General features: G+C 39.4%; 1 protein-coding gene across 2 annotated transcripts in view; it reads left to right on the top strand.

The window, feature by feature from the left end:
* Positions 1-13,275, top strand: part of GABRB2 (gamma-aminobutyric acid type A receptor subunit beta2) — a 128,520-nt gene that overhangs the window by 55,309 nt on the left and 59,936 nt on the right. For both annotated transcript variants that reach the window (XM_063292462.1, XM_063292463.1), the window contains exon 5: positions 9,445-9,527. In XM_063292462.1, coding sequence (XP_063148532.1) covers positions 9,445-9,527 — 83 coding nt within the window. The remainder of the gene's footprint in view (positions 1-9,444; positions 9,528-13,275) is intronic.

Consider the following 13,275-nt stretch of genomic DNA (forward strand, 5'->3'; position numbering starts at 1 on the left):
ATGACTGCTGGTGAGGTAGGGCTGGCTGGGGGATGCCGGCGGTCGATGGGTGAGCCCTCTTCTTCCCCAGGGGGATGGGGAGCAGGGTGCAGTTTTCCTCGTGGTCTGCGGCTCCCTTTGCTCCCTTCCCCTCCAGCAAAGTGGCAGACAGTTCTGTGGGTTAGCCAAGGAGGAGGAAGAGTGATTTCCAATGCTCCCTGCCAGCTTCCCACAAGCAAAGTCAATGCGGAAGCAAGCAGGAAGTTGGAAGCCACTCCCACTGCTTTTTTGCCTGCCTGTGGTCATTTTGTTTCTCTATTTAGGTAAGGAAATATTTTGGAAAACTCAAACAGTACCCATCTAGTTTTGAACCCAGGGTTAAAAAAGATAGTGGTTGGATTCACACGTATCACTGAGACATTAAGGTTTATAATCTATATGATTTAGAATGCTATATAGAGTCAGCCAATTACAGTTTATTCAATAAAAATTGATTAGACAAGCCATGGCATAGAATGCTATGTGCAGGTCAGTTGTCTTTCTTTCCAACAGCCACTTTCTTCCATCCACCAAACTTTATTTTAACTACTTGCAGTTGGAATGAACAGACGGGAATTTATGTACTGATAGTATTCCAGGAGTTCCTCTTACATAGCATTACTTTGCATCGTTGAGTTCTTAGGAAAATATTAAATGAGGTGAATATCTTACCTATTATCCATCAATAGATCTGTGTACTTATGTATTTTGCTGAGCATAAATATATTCTGCTAAAATCTGGCGTCATTCTCACCACATTTATATTGAAGAAATGTTTGATTCAGATTCTGTACTGGTCCCTGAGTTAGCAGAAAGCTATTAAGTAGGAAGTAAAGAGCAGCTGAACTGGAGAGATCAGGGTTCAAATTCCAGCTCTAACATGAAACTTACTGCGTGGCCTCACATTTGGTTTAAGTGACAAAATAGCTCTAGATATAACAAACTTCTAGAGCAATGAATAAGCTACAGACAACTGGACTGGTTAGCTACTAATCAAGAAACAGGTAAAATATAATCTTGCTAACACATTATTAAAGTAAAGGTAAAGGTTCCCATTTAGTCATGTCCAACACTAGGGGGCGGTGATCATCTCCGTTTCATGGCCAAAGAGCCAGCACTGTCCGAAGACACTTCCACGGTCATGTGGCCAGCATGACAGTCACGGAACGCTGTTACCTTCCAGCCAAAGTGATACCTATTTATCTACTTGCATTTGCATGCTTTCGAATTGCTAGGTTGGCAAGAGCTGGGGCGAGTGTGGGAGCTCGCTCCGTCACGCAGGGCTAGGGACTCGAACCACCGAACTTGTAACCTTCCAGTTAACAAGCCTGGCATCTTAACCACTGAGCCACCATGCCCCATTAATACATTATTATTCCACCCCCACCCACCCCCCAAAAAAAGGATTTGAAAACACCTATTTTGTTTTGGCAAAAACCTACAGTATGTTGACACTGTTTAGCAAGAAGGGTCCCCTTAAAATGCTTGCAGAATTTGAGAGGCCTGCCTGTCCAATTCCTCAAGTGTTGTGTTTAGATCCCACGCTTTCCATTTTCAGGATCATATTTTTCTTACATTCCTTTTGACTTTGACAAATAATTTTAATTGTCTTTATTGCTTTAAATAGTTTGATTTCTTTATTCACTTCAAATTAGGATATTGTTATATCCTCAAAAGAATTCAGAGGGGACTAACAAATTTTAAAAATACAGAATGCAAAATAAAAAGGTAAAAATCACAAATAAATGCTAAAATTAATTAACAGTAAAAAGCCTAACATAAGAAATGTTTTTGGCTGTTGTTCTAAAGGCAGAGTGAGATGAAATGCAATTGCTGTGGGACAGCCCCAAAAGGGTATAAATTGTAATAATAAAATTCTGGAATTTTGCAAATATCTGTTTAGGTGATTGTTGCAAAAGGCAAAGAAAAGTTTTCTTATATTTTTCACAAGGGACTTTGAGACAGAATTATCCTATTTTTTTTCCCAACATTCAGCAAATTAAAGACAATAGAAATATGCTATTGCTAAAAGCCAAAATAATTTTTCTTCAAAGCTGATCTCTCCATGCACAAGATAAATTAATCACAAGACAATTTTGTCCTCAGATTTCCATATATTGTAATTGGCACTGCTGCCAACCCTTCCAACTGTTGACAGAGTGGAGCTGCTTCCAAGAAGCAGAAGTGAATGCTGGGCAGGGCGATAAATGCAGTTTTTGTAACTGTTTCAGATCAAAAAATCACTGCTACTTAGTCTTTGTGCATCATTAATTCCTGATAAAGATTCTAATAAAAGTATTCTGATCAAATGCAGTCAAGTGCAAAAAAAGGAAGTTTTATACTCACAGATCAGTAGGAAGATTGCTAATTAGCAGCTTGAGCTTGATGCATATGTCTGAGTTCTTTTGAAATAATGGGTGGGAGCTTTAGAATATGGGGCCATATTAACAAAGGGAAAAGAAAATTTTAAACTTTTGATCCAGGACAATACTTAAGAGGTCTAATGGTATGTTCATAGCCCAATAAGAATTCCAGGGACAGTTAAGAAAACATTAACAGACACCTGCACATTTTTCAGTTGTCTGGGAAACAAGCAGCCAGTCAGTCAGCCAGTTCAGAGAAGGGTTGTTAGAAAGAAATTGAAAAATAAATTAGGTCCAAAAATGAAAGTAATCCATTTGTTGAAGTATCTGTAATCCCTTTCCCTGTTAATAAATTTTGTTAAAGAAGACTTAAATCTTGGTTTTGGTAATGTTGGCTGCCTAGAGCCTTACAGGAAGAAGGAATCAGTCCCAATGGACTATTGGAAATCTCCAGGGTATTATGGGATTCTACCCAGCTGAAAAAAGGCACATGTTGTCAACATAACTATGTTGTTGTCAACATAACTATATAGACATGTCTATGAAGGCACAGAAGGTTGAACTTGACTTCAAGGTGTCCTGTTCAGACTATGAGATGGCCAGGCAGAATCACTCTTAAATTCTTTATTTCCAAATAACTATTTACAACAATGAAGTCCTTAGAATAGATTAGACAGTGCAGTTCAATCAAGTTCACCCAGGCAGTGGAGGGGAACAAGACAGGGCTGTAGAATCAGACGTAGCCGGAGATTGTGGCAAAACAGCAAGGCAGAACTCGGCTAAACCCCTCAATGAGGTGGCAAGACTCAGTGTGGCTAGAACACATGGCAAGGAGGAGACTTGAGACGCGAGTGTCAGGCTTGACACGGAGGCTAGGCAAGGCTCGACTGGAACATCAAGGCAAGGCTCGGATCTGGAGACAAGGCTGGACATGCCTGGAATGACGAAATGAGGCTTGGAACTGGAAGCAAGTCTGGACTTGGCTGGAGCGACAAAACGAGGCTTGGAACTGGAAGCAAGGCTGTGCTCAGCTGGATCGGCAAGACTAGACTCAGTTGGAGTGACATGCAAAGGAAGTAAGTCCACAATGGCAGGAAGAGCTGGCTCTGATTCCATGATGGCTACAGGCGAGGCTTCTGACTCTGGTAAGGACTCTTCTGCAGAGGCTGTGAGTTCAAAGGATCACTTGTCTCCAGCAGGTTGCTCTTGGTGCACGTGCCTTTTTATGCGATCCTTTTTGTGCTGTTTTCCTTCAGCAGCCAATTGGGCTGCTTTTTGTCTCGCGCGCTTCTCTGCTGTTCTCTCTCAAGCACTGATTGGAGAATTCAAACCTCCTTCTGGAGCTTGTCCAATCAGCATCTCCAATTTCTCCTGCTCTGCTGAGTCATTCCTGGTTTCTATTTCCCCAATTCCCTCCAGATAAGTTTCGTTTTCCCCTTCTGGCTCAAGATAAGTTTCGTTTTCAGAGTCAGACTCAGACTCAAACCTCACACAAGGGGACTTTACTTTTACCCTGCTTCCAATGCTTTTGGACCTTCTGAGATTTGGCGAAGCAATTGCAATCTTTTGGAAGAAAATACATTCATAACAATGGTCTTTTGAAATATAAACAGGCCAGCTGCACAATTTAAGGAAAGATACAGATGTGCTGCTAATGTCGGTATTATGTTATTCCTAAATTTATTTGATTAAGATGTTTCAATGCTCTATGCTGGTTGGGGAATTCTGGGAGTTGAAGTCCAGATATCTCAAAGTTGCCAAGTTTCAAAAACACTGCTCTAAGGGTTCCACAACTGCAGATTGGTTTCACTGCTTTTCCATTTCTCTGAGAGTGAATACTAAATACAGTGATTATAAATAAGTGACAGTACTGCATTTTCCACTTATTGGGGATAGAGCTATTATGCTTCTCAGAGATGCTGTACAAAGTAACATAAATTAATCATTCATTATTTCAGTGTGTGAGAAGAACAAGGAAGCATACTTGCATGGTATTTCAGCTGACATTAGTAGAATTGAAGAATGATTCTGTCATGTTCTCCGTTTCAATGTTCCGGGTACATCGCAACGGTTTGCATGTCATGTTTCCCAATACATGTTTGGTCTCAGCTGGGAAGGGGAATTCATTGTGCAGAGGTGTAATCTATTCACTGCTGGGAGAGAATGTGTTTGGATTATCTTGTGTGTTCAAGGCTGCTTTCCCAGGACAATAGCTAATGGATCCCAGCACCTGGGAGGGGGTGGTTACTACGGCCGGGTGAGGGGCGGGATCGTGTTTCGAGCCGAGGGATTTTAGTTTGTATTTGGCGCGCTTTTGCTCATTCTCAGCTTTCTCTGTATTTGCATACTATTCCTTTAATAAATCAGATTTCCTTAAGCACCTGCTTGTGAGTCTGAGTACATTAGGATAGGCAATCATTACAGATTCATACAACTATACAATTGGATGATTGTGTTCTGAGTAAATGGTATGGTGTGCTGGAATATTTGTATTTAGCATCTGCATTTTTGAAATATTATTACAATAAAATGACTATTTTATGTTTCTTTTACTCTTAGCAGAGATAAATCCTAAGGATAAATTCATAGGTTTTGGAAGTTCTAATGAAGAGCAGTATATAAATCTATAAAATAAACAGATGCAAAATTCTATCAGTTTCAACAATTGAAAACTGCTACCTTACTGTAGAATTTAAAGAATTTTCTCTTCTAATGATTTAAAGCAAATGTAATTAATATTTTGCTACTATACTTATTTGCCTTGACAAAGGCCAGGGCAATTGCAGGGTATTTGGAGCCACACAATGTGTACAGTCTACAGAGAAGTGCTTAATCTAGGCTTTAACAATACAAGCAGAAGCAGATGTATCAGGATACAGAAATCATAATTATAAAGTTTCTCAAAAGAAAATCCATTTACTTTGGATGAGGCTTATGATTTCATCTGCCACATATGATTAGTTCTACAAAAAATAGTTGTGGTGGCAAACTTTTACTTGAACTGTATCATTTTATTCGGTAATAGAAATGTGAATGATAAATAAATAAATAAATACATTTCTGTCTCCAGCTCCACCATGAGGCCTAGAAAAACAGGAACCTGCTAAATTAAAATGTCTTTGTGTGTGAGAGGTCTTTCAGGCTATTCACCATATGTTCTTGTCAATCTCCAAAACTGAGAGATGGTGAAGGCACTGGATGAGATTGCCCCCAAGCAGCCTGCCTTTCTCACACAGATCCTAGTAGGCTCCTTAGGTTACTGAGGAGCTGCAGAAGATGAAATGAATGGATAGACACAGTGGTGGAAACAAAGAGGTAATGCAACTGAAGACAGTTAAATACCCCTGTTCATACTTTGGTAACAATAGTTTATGGCTTGGCACCAAGTAACCTTCAGGAATGTGTTCACTCAATAGAATCGGCCAAACCAATGAAATCTTGCCAGAAAAACAGCTGGGGTTCCTCACTTTCAGGAGGTGTGGAAAACCAAGGTTCAGAGGCACTGCTTCTTTGTAGCAGTGCCGGTCCTCTAAAATGGCCTCTCATTGAAGTTTAGATTAGTTCTGACCTTAGCTTCCTTCCAGAAGCAGGTAAAAATGGAGCTCTCCTAGTGGGCATTGGGTCTTGACACCTGGTTTTGGAGTGGGGGGGGCAGGCAGGTTAGATCTTTGGTGTTTGTACATCTTGTTTTATATGGGTGTTTTAAATGCTTCTGTAAAACTGCTGAGAGTACCTGGGATTGTGGCAGGGTAGAAATGTAATAAATATATAAGAATTGGGGATTGGAGGTACTATGTTACAGAAGTTCCTTCTTGAGTGGGTGATTCTAGTAGCGACCACAGGAAAGGAACAGCTGAGCTCTTTGTTACTCCAGTGTGGAATGTCACAGGGATTAACTCATGTGCTATTAGGCCCATGGTATTTAACATCTGCATGAAACAGCTGGATGAGGTCATATGTTGGTTTGGGGTGAGGCATCATCAGTATGTTGATGATTCTCAGCTGTACATGAGCACTTCATACTGGGTTGGGGATGCTGTGGGAATCCTGATTCCGTGTGGGGAAGTTGTAAGGATCAAAACTAACTCAAACTGAATTAATCCAAGATGGTGATGCTATTTGTCAGTGATCAGTCTGGCCCTGTACCAGCTCCAGTGCTGGCTCTGAATGGGGTTACTCTGCCCCTGAAGAAACAGTTCCACAATCTGACTGTCACCCTGGAGCAGCAGGTACAGGTTGTGGTTTGGGGCGGGGTACTGACTATGGTGGATCATGTCCTCATTATATCACACTGCAATGCACTGTAAATGGGGCTGCCCTTGAAGACAATTCAGAAGCTATACTTGATTCAAAATGTGATGGCCCAGCTGCCAAGTAGAAGCAATAGTTTTAGCAACATCTATACTTCAGCTGCTTCATAGATCACCAGTTTGCTTCTAAGTCCCATTCAAAGTGCTTCTTATTTATAAAACCCTACATGGCTCAGCAACCAGGTACTTGTAGGACCATTTATCTTGGCCAATGTCTTACCTATCCTGTGTATGCATCCCTGGAAGGGATCCTGAGAGTCCCCATCCTACATGAAATGTAGGGACCCCCCTACTTCTTTGTAGGGACCATTGTAGCTTGATAATGGTCCCATGCTTTGAAATTCCTTGCCTCCTGAGATACATGGTGCCCCCAACCTACTAGACTTTAAGAGGATTCTTAAGACTGTTCTGCAGTGTATCAGTACAAATATGACTGCTTATGGATAAGTGGTATTATCTGATTTATATTGAATATGTAAGAGGAGGTCATATACTCATGTATTTTTTTTTCTTTTGTGGAATTATAAACCATCTTGAATCTTCAATGTTGTGTTATTGGGTTTTGTTTTGTTTTTTGGTATAAATATATAAATATTTATATAAATTATTTATTTATATGTAAATAAATAATATTCCACCCTTTGGAACATTCTGCCCCCAGAGGTGAGCCAGGCCCCTTCGCTCCTGGCCTTCCGGAGGAATTTGAAGACCTGGTTCTGCCGCCTCACCTGGGATAGGAAGGGCAATAGTTCTTCCTGGGGGTGGCTGGTGTCATAGAGTCCTCCCTACCGAATGAAATCTTTGTCACTTGGATTTTATATCTATTTTATTTTTGTTTATGTTGGTTGTTTGCATTGTAATTTATGTTTGATGGTTTTTAATTGTCAATTTTACTGTAGAGTCCCCCTTTTTGGGGGAGATGGGTGGTGATAGAAATTTGAAAAATAAATAAATACCTTTTCATATGAAAATGAGCACAAACTTGATACTTAAATGGCAACAGCACAGATTCCTGTTTGGCAACTCTGTGAGTACTTGCATTGAAAAACATACACTGCAGCACACAACAATATTACGGTTACAAAAACAACACCAAATGTTCCTTAAGGTTAGGACTTGAAAAAGACACACAATGCTTGCTCATAAAATTATATACCCACAAATTCTCAACCCAAATCCACACAAATTCCTACAATAGCATGAAACTGTAAGAGAATAAGATACAGTATATTAAAAATGTATAAAATTGTATTTTCTAAAAACCTAGAAGAAACACCAAATTAAAACTCCATCTTGATCAGGACCTGTCGGCAGCCACTCTCCTTAGGAAAGGAGAACTTTCCACAGTAATCCATGAGTTAACTACTTTCTGTTTAAATTACTGAAATGTGTCTTTATAGCTTTTTTTTTTACTATATTATAACTAGTCTTCTGAGAGCCAGTTTGGTGTGGTGGTTAAGGCATCAGGCTAGAAACCAGAAGACTTTGAGTTCTAGTCCTGCCTTAGGCATGAAGCCAACTGGGTGACCTTGGGCCAGTCCCTCTCTCTCAGCCCTAGGAAGGAGGCAATGGCAAACCACTTCTGAAAAACCTTGCCAAGAAAACTGCAAGGACTTGTCCAGGCAGTCTCCAAGAATCAGATCAATTTAATCAATGGATTAAAAACAAAACAAAAAACTAGTCTTCTACAAGCTGTTCTGACTTTTCTTCTCTTATAAAAATCTAAGTGTTTCTTATTTGCACTTCTTTGTAGTTTAAGGTCTGCTTCAGAAACCATTCTCTATACTAGAAGCTCAAGAATTACTGCTTGTAGAACATTCTCCATAAGGAAGTTAGACCAGCCTCTTCTCTTTATAGCTTTAGCTGGATTGTGAAAACAGTTTAATTCTGCTTGGCTTTTGAGTGCTGTTAATTGTGACAGCACCTCTCTGCTTTTTGTTCCCCTGTTCTCTATCTACTTATTCATGTTTTAATGTTTGTAAATTCTTTTGAAGTTTTAAATTCCAAAGTATATCTGATGAGCAACTCAGAAATGATTTTATAAACAAATAAAGCAAAAATTAACAGTTCAAAAGAATAGGAGAGAGGGCTCCTCCAGCTGCATTTTCCCATACGTGCATTTCTGGAAGATGGTGGTACAACCTAAATTTCCCTCTCTTGGCTTATTCTTAAAACACCCAAGTTATGAAGCAAACTTTTGCTGATCTCTTATCACTATGTCTTCTTTAGATGCTGATAGACTGAATTCTGTGGTTTGGGCTGTTTCATCTTTTTCCCTTGTTATTAGTTTGTCATCCAGAAAATATGAAATTAATGTGAAATATTTAATTTTTAATTTTATTTATTTATTTAATATCCCGCCTTTATTATTTTTTACAAATAACTCAGGGCAGCAAACGTACCTAATATTCCTTCCTCCTCCTATTTTCCCCACAACCGCAACCCTGTGAGGTGAGCTGGGCTGAGAGGGAGGTCACCCAGCTGGCTTTCATGCCTAAGGTGGGGCTAGAACTCTCAGTCTCCTGGTTTCTAGCCCATTGCCTTAACCACTAGACCAAACTGGCTCTTTATAAAGTACAAAAATAATGCTCAACTTGTTTAAACTCAACCAAAACTACTACATGGCTTTCTTGAAAGTATACATATCTTTCTCTAACCTTGAGTGACATGAAACAGATACATCCATTTTCTGATCTTTTATCTAGATTTTAACCAGTCTGAAGTAAAAAAAAATGCATCTCTGTCTTTTCTAGAATTACAACAACAGCTGCATGTATGATGGACCTACGAAGATATCCCTTAGATGAACAAAACTGCACACTAGAGATAGAAAGCTGTAAGTTCTTTTGCAAAAGCTACTTATTGTGTTTGTTTGTTTGTTTGTTTGTTTAATTGGCTGCCCCAATCTGTATGATTCTGGGTGGCTTACAGGATACAACCAATTAAAAAAAATAGAAGCACAGAATAAATAATCCAAAAGAAAGTCTGGAGAAAAACAACAATCAATTAAACAACCAAAACATCCCACAAGAGGTCTACCACCCAGGGCCTGGGACAGAGCCAGGCTTTAAGTGTTCACTTAAACGGGGCCAGGGGAGGAGCCGTATGAATCTCATGTGGAATGTTGTTCCAGAGGGCAGATACCATGACAAGTTCCAACCAGGTGACATTGTTTAATTGATGGGATCCAGAGCATGCCACTCTGTCAGACTGGTGGACAGGTGGATGCTACAGGAGATAGGCAATTCCTCAAATAATCAGGGCCTATTCCATGAAGGACTTTATAGGAGATAACCAGAACCTTGATTTGCATTGGAATTGTTTGTTCAATTCTGCCATTTAACATTTTTCTCTCACATATGTTATTAACTCAATTGCTTCTCTGTCTACATTTACAGTATATTTGTTTGGATGGAGTAGTGATTTCTGGCATAAGGATTAAGAATATTTTGTTTGGTATACTTGATGGAGAATTTTTAGTTTTAAAAGTCTAATTTTTTTTTTTGAGTTCCTGAGAGGAGCATGAGGATTAATATCAATTCATTTTTGATGCTACTATTGCTATTTGCTTCATTTTTAAAATGAACATTTTATATTTACTCTTGAATTCAATGATGTTTGTCACCTTGTAACCAACTTGCATCACAGTACAGAAATGGAATGCAGTATTTTATGTGTTTCTTTTAACAATTATGTCCTGGTTCACTGTACAAATACATTGTGCTTGATCCTTTCTAGTCCATTTATAGTTAATTCTGGCTTTCTATATTAGCAAATGAAATATTATCAACTATTGCATGCTGTAGCACTTTTAGTTGATGGGCTCCATTTATGCAAGCATTTGTGCAGGAAAAGAGGGTGCCGGTAGGGCCTTAGACTTGAGTGCCTTATTCATCCTTTACAAAATCAAAAGCTGATTTCCATCCCCACTGTAATTTCATCTCACCCCCTTCTGGACTAAGATTAGTAAAGATGTCATCATTTCACAGTTTGAGGGACATCACATAGTATAAAATTGCTGAAACCTTCTTTTTATATAGGAGAGAATACTGATATAATATCATGATAGGCAAATGATGTTGCAAATTTCCATGAAAATATTCTCAAATTAAAACAATAATGTGAAAAAAATTCAAAGAATAATTTATAGCAGGTATAGTTGGAAACACATGTTGTTGTTTATTCGTTTAGTCGCTTCCGACTCTTCGTGACTTCATGGACCAGCCCACACCAGAGCTTCCTGTCAGTCGTCAACACCCCCAGCTCCCCCAGGGACGAGTCCGTCACCTCTAGAATATCATCCATCCACCTTGTCCTTGGTCGGCCCCTCTTCCTTTTGCCCTCCACTCTCCCTAGCATCAGCATCTTCTCCAGGGTGTCCTGTCTTCTCATTATGTGGCCAAAGTATTTCAGTTTTGCCTTTAATACCATTTCCTCAAGTGAGCAGTCTGGCTTTATTTCCTGGAGTATGGACTGGTTTGATCTTCTTGCAGTCCAAGGCACTCTCAGAATTTTCCTCCAACACCACAGTTCAAAAGCATCGATCTTCCTTCTCTCAGCCTTCCTTATGGTCCAGCTCTCGCAGCCACATGCTACTACGGGGAACACCATTGCTTTAACTATGCGGACCTTTGTTGTCAGTGTGATGTCTCTGCTCTTAACTATTTTATCAAGATTTCTCATTGCTCTTCTCCCAAGGATTAAGCGTCTTCTGATTTCCTGACTGCAGTCAGCATCTGCAGTAATCTTTGCACCTAGAAATACAAAGTCTTTCACTGCTTCTACATTTTCTCCCTCTATTTGCCAGTTATCAATCAAGCTGGTTGCCATAATCTTGGTGTGTGTGTTTTTTTAGGTTTAGCTGCAAGCCAGCTTTTGCACTTTCTTCTTTCACCTTCATCATAAGGCTCCTCAGTTCCTCTTTGCTTTCAGCCATCAAAGTGGTATCATCTGCATATCTGAGATTGTTAATGTTTCTTCCAGCGATTTTAACTCCAGCCTTGGATTCCTCAAGCCCAGCTTGTCGCATGATGTGTTCTGCGTACAAGTTGAATAGGTAGGGTGAGAGTATACAGCCCTGCCGTACTCCTTTCCCAATCTTAAACCAGTCCGTTGTTCCGTGGTCTGTTCTTACTGTTGCTACTTGGTTGTTATACAGATTCTTCAGGAGGCAGACAAGATGACTTGGTATCCCCATACCACTAAGAACTTTCCACAATTTGTTATGGTCCACACAGTCAAAGGCTTTAGAATAGTCAATAAAACAGAAATAGATGTTTTTCTGAAACTCCCTGGCTTTTTCCATTATCCAGAGGATATTGGCAATTTGGTCCCTAGTTCCTCTGCCTTTTCTAAACCCAGCTTGTACATCTGGCAATTCTTGCTCCATGAATTGTGAAGTCTACCTTGCAGGATCTTGAGCATTACCTTACTGGCATGTGAAATGAGTGCCACTGTTCGATAGTTTGAACATTCTTTAGTGTTTCCCTTTTTTGGTAGGGGGATATAAGTTGATTTTTTCCAATCTGATGGCCATTCTTGTGTTTTCCAAATTTGCTGGCATATAGCATGCATTACCTTGACAGCATCATCTTGCAAGATGGAAACACATAAAAAACCTTAATTTGTGCTTTCTTGTTATTTATCTTGTTTCTGTTATCTGAGACAGGTCTATATTTTAGTCATTAGCTAATTTTCATCTTTAAATTATTCTTAAAATTAACATCAAGTTGCAAAAGAGGTATCTTTCCCAATTTGGTGTTTTCTGAACCTTCAGAATTGCCAGACAGTGTGGTAGTTAGCAATTCTGGCAGATGTAGTTCTAACATATCTGGAGTGTGTTAGGTTCCAGAAGATGATGGAAAGAAAGTCCTGTCCTATTGATTCTGTAGGACTTCTCAGCACTTGTAATACCCTGTCATGTTCCTGGAATTGTGAAGTGATATTGTCTTTACTAATCTTAGTCCAGAAGGGATGGGGTGAAATGAAAGCAAGAGCAGAGATAGAAATCAGCTTTTGATTTTCTACAGGCTAAATAAGGCCCTCAGGTCCAAGGCCCTAGTGGTACCCCCTCTTCCAACACAAATGCCTGCTTAAATTGAGCCTATCAGCTAAAGGTGTTGCAGCATGCAATAATTCTCAATAGTGCATTGTGTTCTTTTGGACAGGCTATCCAGATTTGGAGGCACTGTAATAAACAATATTTTTTTTAAAAAAAAGTTGAATTCCAGAACAGATTGTGCTGCATCATCAGTAGTGTTATTAGGAGTATACTGTGACCCACTTTCTTTCCCAGTTATTCCTCCCATGTAACAAGTGCATAGGAAATAAGAGGTCATCTTTATTTCTAGCAAACTGGGAAACTGCTTATACCAAATCAGAAGTTTACTCCACGTACATCAATATTGTCTTCATTAATTGGCAATAATTTCACTGAATCTACACTACATAGCACTACATCTGGATTTCATCCAATGTTTTATGTATAATTAAGTGTGTGCGTGTGTGGAACATAACTATTAAGAATGAAGGAAGAAAATAATCCATAAAATAATATTGGTGTAGATTAACTTGGATTGCTTGAA

Source organism: Candoia aspera, chromosome 2 (assembly GCF_035149785.1).
Source record: "Candoia aspera isolate rCanAsp1 chromosome 2, rCanAsp1.hap2, whole genome shotgun sequence".
Classification (NCBI taxonomy): domain Eukaryota; kingdom Metazoa; phylum Chordata; class Lepidosauria; order Squamata; family Boidae; genus Candoia; species Candoia aspera.